Genomic DNA, 18468 nt, shown 5'->3' with positions numbered 1-18468 from the left:
AAGTATTTGTATGGATGTATCTCTTTATTCATCTCAAACTAATGTGTCTTGTATACAAAAGCTTTTCTGTTAAAATATAAAACAGTGTTATCTATGAGCTTTCTGACAGAAGAGAAAATTGAGCTTTTACACTCATTTTGAAAAGTTGACTTTGTAACTCGTCATTCAGACAGCTGCTGATATACACTTTGAGGTATAATAGGACCTGAGCATTTAGAAGAGGGTTTTACTCCATAGGTGGCATTTGTTGGAGCGTGATCTCAAAAATTTGAACATGAATACCTTGGTGATTCCTTTCTGTAGATGTTATGCAGTATTGCTGATTGCTGTCTCACATTTGTTTCTATTTCACCGGAGGAGCACTGAGGCTACAGCTGTCGTATTTTGTCTGTTGAAGGTGTCCTAAATGTGTTTCCCAGGCAGAGAAGTTCTAAAAGATTAGCTCACTTGATCTTTCCCTGGTCTTAACACTAAAGGGCTTGGACATGGCCAGAAAAAGCTCAGCCTAGAAGTCTTTAATGCAGCCCAATCTTGTAGTTTATTACACTCTCATTTTATTAAAGAAAGAGGGAATGTTTAATAGACATAGCAAAAGAAAGAGGTAAAAGAACAGGAAACATGCATCACATCTTCATTAAGTGATCTGGCAGAGCATTTTACTGCTAGTGCTGGTCTCCTGAGTTGTGCACTTCACATCACAAGATTGTCAGTGCTTATGTTGGCTATATAACAAAGCACTCCCCTGGCATCAGTAGTATGAAATACTACATTTGCTTTTCCTGTTGTTATGATAAGAAGATGTTATTTCCTATCAACTTTGGATTTTTAAAAGTTTTCATGAACATATTTTTATACAAAAGAACATAAGTTTCATTTAAAACAGTTTTTAATTTACTAAAACTGAAACCCTCTTTTGTTTGTGGGAAAGGTCTGGAGTTTCTTTCCACTTTTATTGTTAATTGTTACAGTTTCTAATGGAAACTCCTGAACTTTGTTGTCTTAGATGTCACTGGTGCCAGTTGAAACAAGTACCTGTTTTAAAAGTGATATGATCTCTTTATCACTTTCTGGTAACCAGAAAACCCCCACATTGAGCGTAGCCATTTTGTCAACCTTCAGCTCCTCTGCCCTGCTAAGTTTTTAGCTATGTTCCATGGGAGAAGTTGAGCCAAATTATTATGGAAACCTCTGTCTTGCCTTCAAGGTTTATCTGTTTCTTTTCTCTTTCAGAAAAACCTGAAAATGGTAATGAAAACAGAATTTGTGTTGAGAAGGTTTCTCTTTCAGAAACAGAGCTCCTTTGTTAGCAGAATGTTTTTGGTAAAACATTTCAAATCTATCGCATTGCCCAAAGCAATCACATGCCCAAAGCTCCAACATCTTTGTCACAGTGTCAGCTCCTTTCTGACTGTCACAAGGTTGAGATTGGTCTGGCAGTTACTTGTTGCTACTGAGATTCTGGACCCATGTGGAGTACGGACTTCTCCTATCTGTGCAAAAATAGTTTGAAATTGTGCACCTGTTCCCCAGCTCCTATGCTGTTGATTTTTGTGTAGTAAATTACCTAAATTGTAGAGCAGGATAAGATCTGCTTTTTGCAATTTTCACAGATCTAAAAAGTCTGTGCTCTTCAACTCTGCTTGGGAATTGTTTTGGGTGAAATTGTACTAATAAAAACAGCAGCACATATAGTATGTATTTAGTAGTATAAAGAAACCAGAACAAAATGTATTTCCTCTGCCATAATCCTGAATTATTGGTATTATTTTTTAACTTCTTTCCATACTTAGATTCTAAGAAGATTTTTGTAACTTAGAATAGAGTGGTAATTTGAGCAGGATGTACATACCTCTATCTCTATCTTTTCTTTACATTTTTTTCCCTGCTAATATATTCTGTGGGTTGTCGGTATGAGAAAAATTACCCCACGTTGACAAGAAGGAAGTAATTGTGACCTAGCTGCACAGGCAAGACTTACTGCACAGCCCAATGGCAAAAGCACTTATTAATGGGGAAGGACTGTTCCTGTATACTTGCATTCTGCTCCCAGGACTCCTGTTTTACCTGCTGTCATTGTATATAAAAAATGAAGAGCCCTGCAGGCAAGAAATACAAGCAACTCTCCCAATTCCAGATAAGTACTCTAAGTAGTTGGCTGTATTTCTGCTTCTGCCCTCTTTTGGACTTAGAAAATGCTTTTTTTTTTTTTTTCTTTTTTCTTTTTTTGGTGGTAACGCAGCTTCAGAAAGAAGCTCTCCCTTTTGGTATCCCAGATGGTAGGGGGGGAGGAATGGATGAATACCTTGGTAGATGTCAGAAAAGTAAACTGAAACTTATTTCTCTGTTTGTGGTAAATGCCTTTATCACAGTAGTCAACAAAAAGGCTAATTGTATTTTTTGTATGCGTGTGTATACCTATGATGCATACACGCATTTGTACATCTCCATTTGGGAGATGCTTCTGGCCACTACCCTGTTTTGAGGAGCCCAGTTCTGCCAGGTGTAGCTCAGAGCTTGCTTGGCAGATACTGTGGAGGTACACCTGTAGGCAAACTATGTTTCTGATTCAGTTTAGGCATAAGCTGAGTAGCAAGCCTGTTAACACGGGTCTGTTGGCAAAACATGGTGGCTGTGTTTGTTGCCATTGCAGTACTATGTCTTTCAGGCATTTAAGGCACTGATCAATTGTCCTGCCAAGGACTGCATTAAGGGACACATACTAAATAACTTTATTTCTATCTGTGCTGCAGGCTTTTGTCTTTCACACTGTTTCAGCACCACATAAAATGTGTAAGAGAGCACAGCATCCATCTCTTGCAACGTGCCATCTGTGGGTAATGACTTTTCTCAGTCCCTATTCTGGCTGAGCCATATGCTCACTCTACCAGCAATTTCACCTATACCTAAGGAAGAAGCCAGACAGTGGCATGTCATTGTGGATGCTAGCAAACTGAGTTCTCTTTCATGTTTACTAAGCTCATTTTGTCCAGCAGTCTCACCAAACAGTGCACCCATCAAGGTTGGCTGATGAGCAGGTTTGAGTCTGATCTGGCATCCCCATCCACGTGCCAAAGAGGCAGAGTTTTTGAAACTCTCTATAATAATGTCACATGAGATTTAAAGCACCCTTCTAATGTATCTTGTGATATGTCCCGTGGTTTAAAAAGCTACTGACAAAGGTATTGTCAGAGTGAGGTCATCTGAATTGTGTTAGAAAGAGCAAGTGATTCTGAGGTTTCAGAAGTGAAGTCCCAAACAGGACCTTATTGTGGTGCCCCTGAAACTACTACAAGGGGAAGACATGGTGAGAGTAATATCACGGTTACTGTTGTATTCTGGTTAGGAAGCCCACATACTTCCATGTAAGTGCAAAATGCACCATTAGGATTTTATACACTGAAATTCCATTTGAGAGGTCCATGCAAATATGTCATCATCTAGATTCATCATTAACTTCTGTAGATTTTTTCCATGCCTAAGGGATAAAAAAAAATTTTTGTTTGGTATGGTACAGGTCAATGAGTTAACAGAAGAGAGGGCAGAGTGTAGCAAGGTAGATAGCTCATGCCACATGAGCCAACAGCTTCCTCCCATGTAGAAGTGTTCCTTCTGTTCTTCTCTCCTACCTGCAGCACAAGAAAGATGAGTATCACACTCATTCAGGAGGATAACATTTAAATATTGCGTGCTGCATGATAATTTTTCATGTATCTGTATACTGTGCCAGATGGTTAGCTGATAAAAGTCAGAATAAACTCACTGATTGATAAACACCAGGTTTGTGGTTCAACCTTTGTTTGTTTTAATTGTTAACATTTATCATATTTATTAACCTCAGCATACAGACATTTTTCATGGCTTACATATGGGATGTTTTTTGTACTGTGAGGACCAATTCTGCTCTCAAGTACACATAGGCCCATCTTGTAAGTGAGGACTGAATATGGCTATTATGTGAAAATTGTAATGTTTTATGTCAGATGCCCACATATGATAATACTTTGATTGGTATTCTTAGGGCCATGCTTACTCCTTCTGTTTCAGTTATAAATATTACAAGTGGATATTTCAGTAAAATTTTGGGTTTGTAACAATGTAGTAAAATCAGTAAAATCAAGTAGATGCATAATAAATTCTGACAAGCACAGAAAGTCAGTTGCTGCTCAGTAGAGTTCTGTTTTGCTGCTCAGAAAAAGTATCACAATGATTGGAAAAATATTGAACCAAGTTTAAACTTCAATAATTGTGCTGCCAGGAAAGCAGATTTTTGTATCTTTAGTGCAATAGGCTGGATTGTCAAGAATGAGTAGAGAATGGGTTTGCAAAGGAATCATAAAGCTGACATTACTAGAGAGATGTTCATAAATTGTTGCAGGAGCTGAGCAAGAAGAGAATTCTGTTTTGTTGCTTTTATTTATTATTTTTTACTAGTGCAGAAATACCTGAAAACCATATACTGATGTAGGAGTGAAGGTTGATGCTTCTACACTTCCTTCACTTTTATGCCCCTAAAAGTCCTTCCCAAAATACAATAAGAGAGCTGATGGGCTGCCACTGCATCTTTTTGAATTGCAGTTGCCCAAAATGGCTTAGCAGCATTTGGAAGCATTCAGGTAGATCATCTGGCTCCAGAGCAGCTTATTCCATGGTTTTCTATACCCTTTTTTTCTCAAACTTGTATCCTTTTGTATCCTGTGTTTTTTTTTTTTTGGCTCAAATCTCTCTCCTTTAAGAAAGAGACTGAGGAATTTACAGTAAAGTCTAGCTGGGACTAAGTACAAGAAAGCAAGGGCGTAGGAAGGAGAGAGCATGATGTCAATTCAGGAACAACAGTAAGGTTCACGTAACTTTGCCCAATCTTCGTGAGCCTCTATGTAAAACAAGTTTTGTATTTAAATGAATATTGTTAAGCCTTGTATTTTCCAGCATATGAGGAGAAAATAAAACTTCTCTGTGATTGGTTTGTAAAGCTAGTTTTATATGGAGGTTTTATAACTAGTTTCTTAAAGTTTGGTATGTTTATTTTTCTCAAGAGTTTTGTGTTAGGAGATCTGTACGATGACTAGTAGCTATCTTCAGACAGATAGCAGCATATTGACAACACTTCACATGGGCTGCATCCTGGAAATACAGATTCCAGAATTTTGCTATACTTCAGTTTGATTAAGCCTGTACAAATAACAAATGAAAACTGAAAAATATTCTCTCTCACACATAATTAAAAAGCAGATGTTCTCTTTATGTGTTTTTTTTACAGCTGGCAGCATTAGAGAGACAGATCTTCGACTTCCTTGGTTTCCAATGGGCTCCTATCCTTGGCAATTTCTTACAAATAATAGTAGTCATTTTGGGTTTATTTGGAACCATCCAGTTTAGGCCTCGATATATAGTTGTGGTAAGTCTCATTTATTCTCTCTTATTTTTTGCAATTGGTTTTAAATCTTGTCCCATTACAAAACATAATTTTCTTGACATGAAAACACCAAATGTTGTTTCTGTAGAAACTTTGAATGTCTCAATGTTTTTTTGAAAATTGAGGACTAGTGGCATTTCTGAAATTTTGAAAGCTCTAAGAATAACTTAGAGAAAGCACTGCAGACGTATGACAGTGATACAAGCTCTTAGTAAGTCTTTACACAAGTAGATACCTGGCTAAGTATGGGAACATCTACAATTTAGTTCTAGATAACTTAAATAAAGACAGGAAATAAAAATTGTTTTCAACTTTACAATCAGAATCAACAGCCATTGGAAAAAAATAGGTTATATTTAGATGCATCTTCCTTTTAATAGGCAGAAGCAAATATTAAAGAAATTTCTTTGGTCCTGTGACCCATGGGTTACAAAGAAATCTTCTCTTACCTGCATACAACTTCACGAAGCCCTGTATTTACCACTTTCACCCCAAATAGCTGTGAATTTTCTCCGATGCTTGTAACTTGAAGCCTTATAGTTATCTTCCTGTGTTCACAACATAACCAGGAATAAAAATACTTTTCAAAGCTTTGAAGGAAACAGCCGTCAGAAGTATCCCTCTCACTTCCCTATAAGTTTCTCCTGAATGGATAATTATTACATCTCTGGCTGATGATGTCTGTATCTGGAATATTTCAGTTGTGTTTCCAGTTATGAATTTTAAGAGGCTCAAGTTGTTTGTTTTTGTTTCCTCACAAAAGGGAGAAATAAATGTCTGCTAGAGAAGGCTCATTAAACTAATACTTAAAAAGCTTCATCTCTTCTAGTCAAGCCTGAAATCCTGTAATTCTTGTCGTGTCATGTCTTAAAAGACAAAGTGAACAAAAAGTACACCTATGATATGCTGAAGTTTTTTACATTCCCTAAGCTTCGTGAGCAAAGTATAAAAAGATGAAAATGGATTGATGAATTTAATAGCACTGTTATCTAATACCTGCCATTGGAGCAGCAGTGTATGTACATACAAGTACTGGTGGCCTTTCTGCTTCACATTCTCCATTTTGTATGTAAGGCAAAGAAAACAAGTGAGGGTATGCATCTGTAAAATTACCTAAGAAAATGGTTTGTAAAGTGCAACAACACACATCTCTTGCCCTTCAGGTTCAGCTCTGCTTTTCAGACATGGAAGTTCTGCTTTTGCTGTCAGAATGAAGCACAGCAGATGCTGACTGCTTCTCGGTCTTTTCCAATGTAAATGAACGTTTTAGGCTATATAATAATAGACACAATATATATTACATGTTATATACTATAATTATAATATGTATATATTGTATGTATAATATATTAACACAATAATATATAGAGACACCATGATCATATATCATTTATTAATATGATATGTAATACATAATACATAACATAAATTATATTAATTAATATATATAATATTGTATATAGTATAATACAATATACAATATATCATAATAATGCATAATCCTATTTTTGCTCAGTTGCTACTTTCAGTCCCTGTACTGATCTATACTTTGCACCAGTGCAAGTGTTCAGATACTTGATAAACTATCAAACCAGAACAGATCCGGCTGAAAACCAGTGATCTGTTAATTTAAGCACAGGTCAGCTCTTTGCCTTATTTCACAATAAGGCTAGCTCCAGAAGAAGGGAGGAGATGGAGGAGAGAAAATGGGAGCAGGTAGCCAGTGGCAGAGGACAAGAGCACTGATTTCTTTTGCAACAACATAGTCTTAGCCAGCTTAAATTGCTCATTGAGCGATAGCCTAAGGATCTTCCAATAACAGATTCTCCAGAAGCTGTGCTTTCTAGGGCTTAGTCAACTACATCAGGGCTTTGCCAGCAGCAACAGCACAATAGAGATCCCCAGTATGCACAGCAGAAAGCCTTACATGTGCCAGCTCAAAAGTAAAAAGAATCTGAAGGCGTCTTTCCCATGGAAGGACTCAAAGGACTCATACTGCCTCCGTCCTGTTTCTGAAATACCATGAAACTGTGTTCTACCTGGTACAGCAGTAAGCCTTTATCACTGGCTTTAAATGTAAGGTCTGCTTGATTCAAATCTTCATCAGGGTCCTGAATTTCAGAGTGTGTTAAGCATGGTGTGCAGAGAGAATCCTACCCAGGTTGAGAAGTGAACTGTGCTCCAAATTCACTGAGAAGCTTCATGGGCTTCCAAGACCGTATCTGCACTTTCAGCCACATCAAAGCCCCCGAATATGTTCATGGTTGATGTTCCACAGTAGAGTGAGAACTTCTGTGAGTTTTGGGAAAAGAAAAATATTGAAAGTAATATGTTGTTTTGTTTGTTTGGTTTTTTTAATGTACTCTGCTATTGATGTTTCTGGTTTAGATTAAGCTAAGTCCACTTTAACTGGAAGAATAACCAAATACTTCAGGAAAAGTATTTTTGATATCCATTGTTTTTTCCTTAAGACTTCCCTGAAAATCGGCTTTGCTAGTGCATATGATGCCAGCAGAACACCAAACACTGAAGTCATGAAAGAATCATGTCAGATACAACAGTTTACTTCTGTAAACTGGCTACAGAAAATTGATTGGATGCATGTGTGGGTAAACTGTCCCTGTGATATTCTGTCACACTCTGGTAGAGACCTTGAATTAAGCTGAGGAGCTCTGGGGACAGGCTACAGCTCTGCAGTCACAACTGAGCAGGCATTTGTTGGTGCAGGCATTCAGAGCCATTGGTCTCCATGAGGACTGCACTAAAAGCTGAATAAACACAGAAGCAGCTGAATGCTTCTAACTCTCCCACTCTCATTAAAGCCAAGCTAGCTAGTTTAACACTGGCATTTAATGACTACATAAGCTGGAGAAATGTATTTTACATCAGTGTAAGTATTTTGAAGTAAAAGTCTGAGTAAAGAAATTACTTTTGTTTCTTAGCTTGAATGATAAAAAATTTGGGCAGAACTGCAACATAATGGCTGACTCTTGAAGCATTGCTGACAAATGCTGTTGTAATTCCAAGTAGAAAAAGTAGTGTTTGACTTATTCTACAAAACTTCACATTCAGGACAATACGGATGGTGATTCTGAAATAAATATGGAATTTCACTTGGCTGTGTATAAAATTCTGAGTTCTCAGAGAAGCTTGGCAAACACAAAGAGAGGGAAAAAATAGCACTAACCCCAAATGTCCTAATTAGTTTAAATATAATTATTACTACTAGGGTTTTTTATTATTATTTTCTAATTTAGATGAATTGTTGTGAATCATTTGTCCTGTCATTAAGCAGATGTGTTATTTTCAGTATTTGGATATTTTGTAGCTAAGCTACGTCAGTGAAAAGTTCCCAGGAGATAAAATAGTGCTGAGCTGATTCTTAATATTCCCATATTAGCTCATTCTGAACATACAAAACATTTGCAAAGAAGGAAAAACATCTAAATCTGAGTTCTAACTGCAGTGTAATACACCAGTCACTCAGCTCCAGCGTTTTGCTGTGATCCTTTTCCCTATGAATACTTTTCCTTTCTTGACAGAACTTGCTATCACCAGCTAGATTTTCAGGCTGTTACAATTGATTAAAAATGATAACAGGATACTTGTTGAAGTTATTTTTCCCCCTCTTTTTACTTCTAATATGGAACTTCAAAAGCCTTCCGAACAATGAGTCATATAGCTAAAATTGCACATACCTGGCCCAAAGATTAATATATTAATGAGCAGTGAGAGATGACAATAATACACTCAAACAGGGGAAATATGAAGTGGAAATCTCTGCTTTATTCACCTTGATTTATTCCACTAAATGATATGATATATAGGCAATGTGTACACCCAAAAAGCCAGAATGTGTTTTCTTCAATTGAGAAGAATGGCTGAACTATGTATGGGACTGTTTTACCTGCTTCACACGTTATTCAAGTATATACTGTGTGGTATCACAATATGTGTGAAATATTTAAGCATCCAAAATTGCTCCTTGAATACCATTCCCGTAAGTCCTGAGTTATTACTTCTCCTCCCTGTTGATTTGTGCCCCTTTCCTTGTCGCCTTCCCCGAATATAACTTAGTAGGGCTCTGTGAGTTCTGGTGCATCTGAGGCACAGACAGCCATTACAGGAAAAAGATCTGTGACTGAGTAGTTGCTGCCTTTCCTTTTGCACATCCATGGGCCACCAAACATTTCTCCTAGTGAACTATGTCAGAGGAGGTGCTGCGTTTTAGATTAAATGCATACTTGAGATACTTTGTACACCCGAACTAAAATTACCCCAGAATGCTTGCAATTTTCAGACTTAAAAATTTCCCCTTTCTCTCTTTTCAGTTTAACAAGCCATCCTTCATGTATTTCCCTTTTTCTCAGTGGCATTTGTGTCCATCCAACACTAAATGTTTAACTCTCAAAGCAGTTATGTTTCACTGGTGGATGAAAGATATCTCTGCAACACTGTCAGTATGAAATCATAGAATCACCAAGTTTGGTAAAGACCTACAAGATCATTCAGTCTAACTGTCCACCTATCACCAATAGTTCTCACTAAATGACTAAATGACTCGCAGAGCTAAAAGAGGTATAAAAGTACCACTGTTACAGAGTCTGACATTATGAAAGAGGGATTTGAAAGGAACTTCCTGGAACGGACAGAAATATAACCTTTAATGTTTAGGGAATATTCTCTCCTCATAACTTACAGGCCCCCAAATGCTTCCTCATCCCATGCAGTATCTAATCCGGAGTGCAAAAGGGCAAAAACAAGAAAGCATACATTGTGTCCGAGGAATAAATCAACAGAAATTATCACCAATGTTCTGGGACCTTGTCAGCAGAAAGCATCTGTTAGGCAATAGTATCCAGATGATTTTTAGGTATGCATGATGTGGGCTATAAATAAAAATAAAATAAACACACACACAAAAACAACAACACAGCTCTCCCCATTTCTTCATCCTGTGTGGAAAATTCTTTCTTCATGCCAGATATGAAGAGGGTTTTGAAGCTGAGAAGATCAGATGAGCCGGCGATGAACTGAGTGGGACTAACTAAAGAGTGGGGCAAGAATGCCTGAATGTGAGTGGGATAAGTGTGTGCAGACACAGCAGGACCATCCTGGTAGTGTTCAGAACATGGGGTGGGAGAGGTTGAATGGCAGCTCAGATTACGAAACAGAATAAGGGAGGTGCCTTGGAAGGGAAATGAGTCCAGTGGACCATCGCAGACCTGATGTTTCAGGTCTTTCACCGCTCCTCCACTGACAGCAGCTGTCTAACCACCTCCATGGAACTCCCTGGCCTGTCGGCCCTTCCCACAGAGCATGACAAACCATCATTGCCACCAGTTTCTCTGCTGGCACAAAGCAGAATCCTTCGTAACAGATCTAGAAGTTTTGAATAGCACTGAATGTGTATAAAGATATCAGTTTCAGCAGAAAGGACAGACACCTTGGTTTTCTGGTGATAGCAGCTATAGAATACAAACTTGATTTGCATACAGAAGACATGGGAAGAATTAAGCATGTGGCTGGAGAAATAAAAGGACTGTTTTTTTGCTGTGCAGGCTGCTCTGGCTATTTGAATTGTATCTCTACTCTCAACCAGCAAAACCTTTTTTTACACAAAGCAAGTCTCTTAAACTTCTCTCATGCTTTGTTTTCCCCTTGCATTCTGGGTTCTTGATTGGAGATCTCATGGTCTGATTTACACAAATGCTGAGTACTAGGACACTGGCTGCTGAACACTGAGCTTACAAAGTGCTGTATAAACCTTAGTGTTCTGAAAATAAACAGATCTCAAAACATCTTACATTGGATGCCTTTAACGTATGAACACTTGAGTGTAATCTCCGCATGTATCAGAACATCACTGGCATTCTGAGAGCTGTATCATTCTCTCATAACATAAAATAAATTTGTTAATGCTTGTACAGTTCTCACATTACAGTGAAGAGTATCTCAGAAAACCTCATGAGGATATTAATATTCTGTCTTCAGAGCAGGGTCTGAGTGATGGAGAGATGGAGTACTGAGTTAATTGTTCAGTGATTGAGTAAGGTAGGATCCTTTAAAATGAAAATATATTCCTACTAACTAATGTTTGCATTTTATTGCACAGCCACAAAGAAAAACTAAAGTGGCATGTATAACCAGAACTGTGACAGTTCCTAATTTTGTTTTCCTGCTTTTGTTTCTTAAAACTTTTCTGTTAGTACAGTCTCACTTAAGCACCTATGATGCTAAATAAGGAAAAATTATGCTACTTGCATGATCAAAAAGCCGTTTTCAAATATGAAGAACAACTTTCTTACTTTAGAAATGATGCAGAACTAGTTATTGAATATTAATTATGTTCTTAAGCAAAACAGAGCCTACATTTATAATTCCCGCCATTCAGTGTGTGTTGGAGGAGCCTCTCCTTTGCACAATGTCTGTGTTTTGATGTGCACATCTGGTTTGCACTTCTCTTTCACTAACTGCTGCATAACTAGAACAGAGTAGTAAAACAGAATAGCTTATCCTCGGAAAGCACATTCAGGTAGGTTTTATCTGCGTGGTTCAGAGACCCTAAACAGATTTGTCTTAACCTGGCAGATCGAGTGTGTTTCCCATTGTTAATGTGATGATAAATTTCATTCATGTACGAAAAAAAAATATTTCTTAAAAAGATGGAATTCTCCTGAATGCTGAGAAATCTCCTTTTTATGAACACTTGTGCTTGAAATAAAACTGAAATCCCAACAGCTGGGTTTGTGTTAAGCATTCATTAATTTTGAGCGTTCTGCACCTGATGTTCTTAGGACACCAAATCCAGAGCTTATGATAAATTGCTATAAAGACAGCAAATGGGATAAAATGGAATATCCTCTTCTAAGTGGATCTCATGAACAGTACAGATCTTATACTGCTCACAGCTCATAGAAGATCTGTCTGTTTTATAATAGCCCAACCCTTAGTTGCCACCCTGCTTGTCCCTTTGAGCTAGAGAATAGTGATACCTTTATTTTGTTAATGATCTCCTTCTTATGCCACAGAGATCTCCAAACATCCTAAATACCTCACAAAAATTGAATTACACAGCTAACCCGCTTTGTGTTCAGAAACCATCGTACTCATGTAAGGATAATCAAGTGTGGAAAACTTCAGCCCTTTTCAAGTGAACTTTTCAGTGTACACCATAAAGAGAAGCACATAATTGACACCTGCCTAACAAAGCCAAGTTGACAGCACCTATAGAATGGAAATAGAATCTGGCACAGTGCACATTAGGGTGTTAAATATTTCTGAATACATTGGAGGAAAACAGTAGTAAATTAGCCTCACCTGGTTACAGCTAATTAGACTTGCAAAGCCACTTAGCAGCAGTTCTCAATTGCGAAGGTTATAAGCACATAAATTTTAAGTGACTGTGCCACTGCTCATTATGATTTTATGTGACGGTAGCCCCAGTGTGATTGAGTATGCACTTAGCTAGTCAGATGTGAATGCTTCTGAGCTGCGCTGTTTGGATTGTTAATTGTGCACAGTTTTACTATCATATACAGGTAAACAGCTTATCCATAAGGAAACAGAGACAGTCAATTATGCTGACAATTCACACGTAAAAGATGATTTAAGGCAGACAAATAAATTTCCCATTTATGCTATGGGTGGAGTATGGTATTCCTGTACCATGGTAAAAAGCTGGAGAACCTAGAAGAGACTTGGGTATATCCAGGTGGTAACGGTATATTGTAGGATCATGTTCATAGCCATAAGGGCTGGAAAATGAATGGATCAGGCACAGTCAGCTGAAATAATAATCTAATTAAATTATCTTCTACTTAAAGACCATTAAAAAAGCAGACTAATCTTTAACATTTTCATTTTCCATCAGGATCCAAATGTCAGATCAACAGATCTTCTTTTTGGTGTTTTCTTTTTTTCTTATGTATTTCTTCATGATAGTTTGTAGAGTTTGGTCCACTGAAATTATTATACTATTCTGAAATATCTGTTAAACTAAAACATGAGTTACTCACCGTCATTTTGAAAGTCAGCATTTTTTATTTAATTGATACCTGTAGGATAGTGTAAAACCATAAAGAATAAATGTGTTTTATTAGTAAGCATTTAGAGCAACAAAGGCTATCTGATTTGTAATTTCCTGTGATTCTTATGAGACTTATGTGGGGAAAACTCCTTTTCAGAACTGTCTGCACTTGACTGCTCCCAGAAGAACAATGCTTACTGATATCAGGTGTTTTTAAAAAAATTATTGATCTGCTCAGTATGAAGTCCTTTCATCTTCATATTTTATTTTTTCTGTCTTTTTGCTTTCTTCCGGCTTTGTATTTAGTACACGGTGTGGACTGCCCTGTGGGTCACCTGGAATGTGTTCATTATCTGCTTCTATTTGGAAGTAGGCGGGCTCTCTAAGGTAGGTCACTTACCATTTTTAGGTTTACGGGGGGGGGTGTTAACAACAGAACTCTTAGATTTTAGAAGGTTGGAACCACAGAGGAAAAATGTTGCTGTTTGAAATACAATCAGATATTTGATGCTGGACTCCAATAAGAACTGCAGTGTTTTTGTGAATTTGTCTATGACAGTAAACAGCCATGGTTTTGAAGTACATAGTGGAATTACAGCTGTATTGGAATTACAGCTGCCTTCTGAAGTAACATCTGAAAAAAATACATTGTTCCATAGAAAATTTCAGCTTCTTTTTGATCCTTGGAAGACAGACAATTCTATTTTGGGTGAATTATTAACTGTATATAAAAAAAAAATCAGAATTTCTGAAGCTGCTTTGAAAGCCGCTGAAGAAAATTACTAAGAAAGTTAATGTAACAACTTGTTGAGGAAATTGCTCTCACAAATGACAAAGAATGACTTTTTTCACATTTGAATAAAACTTTCCTTTACATGGAACATAATGCTCTAGTTCATTGAGTTCCTATTCAAACTTCTGATTAAAGCAAAAGTATTTGCTGGAATTATCAAGATATGTGTTGCACTCATAAAATGTAGCGCTTATGTTAGCATGGGTTATATTTAGCATTGTATCTACAGCAAGTTCCATATAATATTTGTAGATTATTATCAAATTTTTATGCATACATTATATTAATCTTTGTTTACTACTTCCATATTTAAATGGTTTTGGGTACAATATGCCCCAAGCACAAGTAGATACTGGGATTATTAGTAGAATAAATGTCTGTGCTATTAATAATAGGTATAACAGTATTGATTATACTACTGTTGATGAATACAATGATTTTAGAAAATTCTGAACTCTCCTCATTTCAGGTGGCAGTGTTTGTGAGCTATGATATTTTTTGCATTCATCAATAAAACTCATAGATTTTATCCGACAACAAACAAAAAAAACTGGTGAAACCAGTTACTAAGAAATAAAACGTTATCTGATTGGTAAAAATTCCATTACAATTAAAGGTTTACATGATCGCTTTCTTTGGTGATGAAATTTCATAATGAAAATCTAAAATAGCTTATTTATTTTCTGAATATGATCTTACTTCACTAAAAGTTGTATGCTAGATAAGAAAGTGAGTACCCTTCATAGATCAAAATAAATAATTGTATTCACATGTTTTTACTTAAAAATCTATTAGGTAAACAGAAGTGTAACAGAGAAGTGGTGAATGTCTAAAGTAATTGTGCTTTCATTCTGGTTTATAAATAGTTTGCATTTTTTCAATTAATTTGGTGATGTCTGTTATCATAATGACTACTGTATTTTTTAAAGATAGCTAGCATGTTTAAGTAATTAGGAAGTAAATTGAAACTTGTAATGTGACCCTGAGTTTTTGAAAATCAAAGTGAACTTTCCACTGCAAAGGATTTTTATTGTGTCCTCACTGATAAGAGCATTATAAGACAGCAGGTATGAATTGAAAACCTGTATCTTTCAGTTTCACTACCCTGCATCACTTGTGGATCTTTTTACTTAATATTTATGACAAATCATAGTGCAGAGACATGGTAGTACAAATATCACTTAAGCAGCAAAGAAAAATGCCCTTTATTATTATTTAAGTTGATTGAGCTCAGAATTTTGGTGGAATTTTTATCATGCAGTTTGTAATTATAATGTTTGAAAAGTAGTTTCTCAACAAGATGATACACGTGACATTATCCTCGTGGAAGTTAAGTGCTTCTGTACAAATTGCATCAAAGGCACTGCTATGAGAGCCAAGATAATAATAATAGAATCAAGAAGTTTGTTAAGTAAATTGTGAAATTTTGAGTCCTCTCAGCACTGTTTCAGAAAATTAGACGATGTGGTTATCAGCACATAGAGGTAAAATCCTAGCTATTCACAGATTGATTGATATTGGACACTAACTTAATTGGGGCCCATATTTTACTTAACATGCTAGCTTAACATTCATCATTATTCTTCATGAACACTTTCTGGTGTTGTAAGGAATGGTAAAAATGCTATTAGAGAGGTGAGTTAGTACCACCATCAGAGGCTTTTCAGAGGAGGCTATTTTCTTAGTGTTGACATCTCAGCTGGGAGTATTCAACTCTTTCCATGCTGCTGTTCTTTTTTCTTTTTTCTTTTTTTTCTTTTTTTTTCTTTCTTCTTTTTTCTTTTTTTTTCTTTTTTCTTTTTTCTTTTTCTCTTTTCTCCTTTCAATTTTTTCTTTCATTTCAAAAGGTTTTATTTCTAAAATTAATGCAAATTGTTTGTAATTTCTTGTAACCTTTGTTAATTTGCTATCAGGAAAAATTAAAATGCTATCTAGCAGATGACTGATTATTATTTTTATTTTATTCTTGTCTTTTTAAGAAGTACCATGTCTATTTATTCTTACAAGTATAGTTGTTCATTGGAGTTATGTGAAAGTATTAGATCTTCAATAATGAATGCTGTTACAAAATATTACCTGGTGTAATAATAGATAATAATAGATAATAATGATAGTTGAATGTTCTGTGGAGTATGCATGTGGTGGACAAGGTAGACTTTCTGAATGTCGTAATAGAAACCCCACCATAGCTGAAGTTTAGCTCAGATCTTATTCTTGCTGCTGAAAGGAAGATCTCTTTTGAATGTGTTTTTTGAATTCGATCAAAAAAATCCTCTAAAGATAATAGAAGGCTTGATTGAGAAAGACTTATGTAATTTAGACCACTTGTTTTGCTGTGAGGGTCTGAAGGTAAATTTTTTCTTTCAGTTTTAACGCACAACATTCAGGTTTTCTAAGTAAACTGATTTTTTGTTTGTGCGGTTTTGTGTGTGTGTGTGTGTGTGTGTATTTTTCTTGTTTTTCAGTCTTTTGGGAGTTTTTAGATTTTTTTTTCTTTCTTTGTTTGTTTTCTTTTGTTTTCCTGAGGAACAGCTTGATTTCAGTTTAATTTTTATGAATCTAGTACATTAAGATCTTTAATCTGTTCTTGAGAAGGAATGATGAAAACTTCTGTCACCTACCATCCCAGTGTCAAACACCATATATGTAACTTGGTCATCTTTTTTTGAAGGATGATGTTTTAGAAAAGGCATCACAGAAGTTCTGTATATATATTTCTTAAAAACTGTTTTTAAATTCTAAAATCCTTTGTCAAAAATGAAATTTCACATATACCCAAATATTTTGGCCCAAATCCCCACCAGTGTTTCTGGTTCTAAGAGTCTAAATCATACGGGAGGAAGCTGGTGGGGATGGGTAAGCTGAGAACAGGGAGTCTACATCTACTAGAAACATATATGGTCTAGGTCAATAAGCTTATGGTCAAGGAATTCACTTATGTCTTGGTTCTTGCTCCAAATAATATGCTACTTTATATAAAGGGGAACATTTGCATAGAAACGACTGAAAGGAGCCTGCCCCACAGTAACTACAGTACAGTAATTAGAGCAATCTCCTAGGAAATAAATGAAATGGATTCAAGTCTTCTCAGGTTTGAAAAGGAAATAAGCCTGGCTGTCCTCCAGGTGGGCTATTTTAAACACAAGATTAATGAATAAAGGCCTCATTTTTAAGTACCGCGTAGACAGCTTAAGATCAAACTCCTTTTTCACTTCTGTTACAGAGCTGCAAATGGAATGTCAATTTTTTTTCAAAGGCAAAAGAAATAGTATTTGATGAGAAATAAAATATGTTTATAACTAATTTTTTTGTTTGTTACTTTAGGTTTTTAATTGTGTTTTTAATTTCAGCTGTGCAATCCCACCAACACTGCAGCAATTAAAAAATGCCCACATGAAAAATGAAAATTGCCTATATTTTCCATGTACCACTTTCATGAAATCGAAAGCATAATTTTTGGTTTTAACTGCTCTGTGTGAGAGAAACAAATCTGCTGTTGTAACATGACCTTTTAAACTTCCACTGCAGGATGACGGATTTGTACATCCACACACCTTTTAGCCATTGAGCTCATTAGTTCTGTGGATATTATTCTACATCTCAAAATGAAAATCTTTTAATTATCACATTCAAGAGTACGGACAGTATTAGACATATAAACATCAGCAAAATTCTCAAGGATTAAGAGGCAAAAAAAACCATTCCCTACAGTGTATCTGAAAATGAGCTTTAATTGAGTCTTACCTGATACAATTCTTAAAGCTGTCATTTTGAAGTTTTATGTATTCTTCTTAAATAAGGGCAAGAACTTCTAACATGTTCACACCAGCTTTCCATCACTAGCAATACATTCTTTAATGTACTTTTTACTTTACAAAGAAGACTTAATTTGTTTAGTGTGCACAGTAGATATTTCTGTCATTTATCTCCCTCCACTATTTCAGATCAAGTATGAAAACCGTTGTGTTTCTTTGTATTTATCATTCACTTTGCCAACTAATACTTTTTTTGAGGGATCAGTTTTTTACTTCTTGTTTTATCGCCTATTACCATGAAGTTTTCTTGCCCATATTATTGCCTTTTATCCAAATAAATGTATGGCAGCACTCCAGATGTTTCTACAACATTCTTTTCCTGTTGTTTTCTATATGTTACCTAAGCAGCTGGGAAATGTGCATTATTATTGTGATGTTTCTGTCTGTATTTCCATGGTATGCTCCTTGAGCATAAACT

At 36.1% G+C, this 18468-nt stretch overlaps 1 protein-coding gene across 1 annotated transcript in view; it reads left to right on the top strand.

Moving 5' to 3' along the window:
* The window catches only part of NKAIN3 (sodium/potassium transporting ATPase interacting 3), a 329017-nt gene that overhangs the window by 158793 nt on the left and 151756 nt on the right, over positions 1-18468 (top strand). Inside the window, exons 2-3 of the mRNA XM_042835619.1 lie at positions 5258-5395; positions 13749-13829. Coding sequence (XP_042691553.1) covers positions 5258-5395; positions 13749-13829 — 219 coding nt within the window. The remainder of the gene's footprint in view (positions 1-5257; positions 5396-13748; positions 13830-18468) is intronic.

Source organism: Centrocercus urophasianus, unplaced genomic scaffold, assembly GCF_019232065.1.
Source record: "Centrocercus urophasianus isolate 14NV4802_14NV808 unplaced genomic scaffold, USGS_Curo_1.0 seq_11, whole genome shotgun sequence".
NCBI classification, from domain to species: Eukaryota; Metazoa; Chordata; class Aves; order Galliformes; family Phasianidae; genus Centrocercus; species Centrocercus urophasianus.
This window is presented reverse-complemented; position numbering and strand designations above follow the sequence as displayed.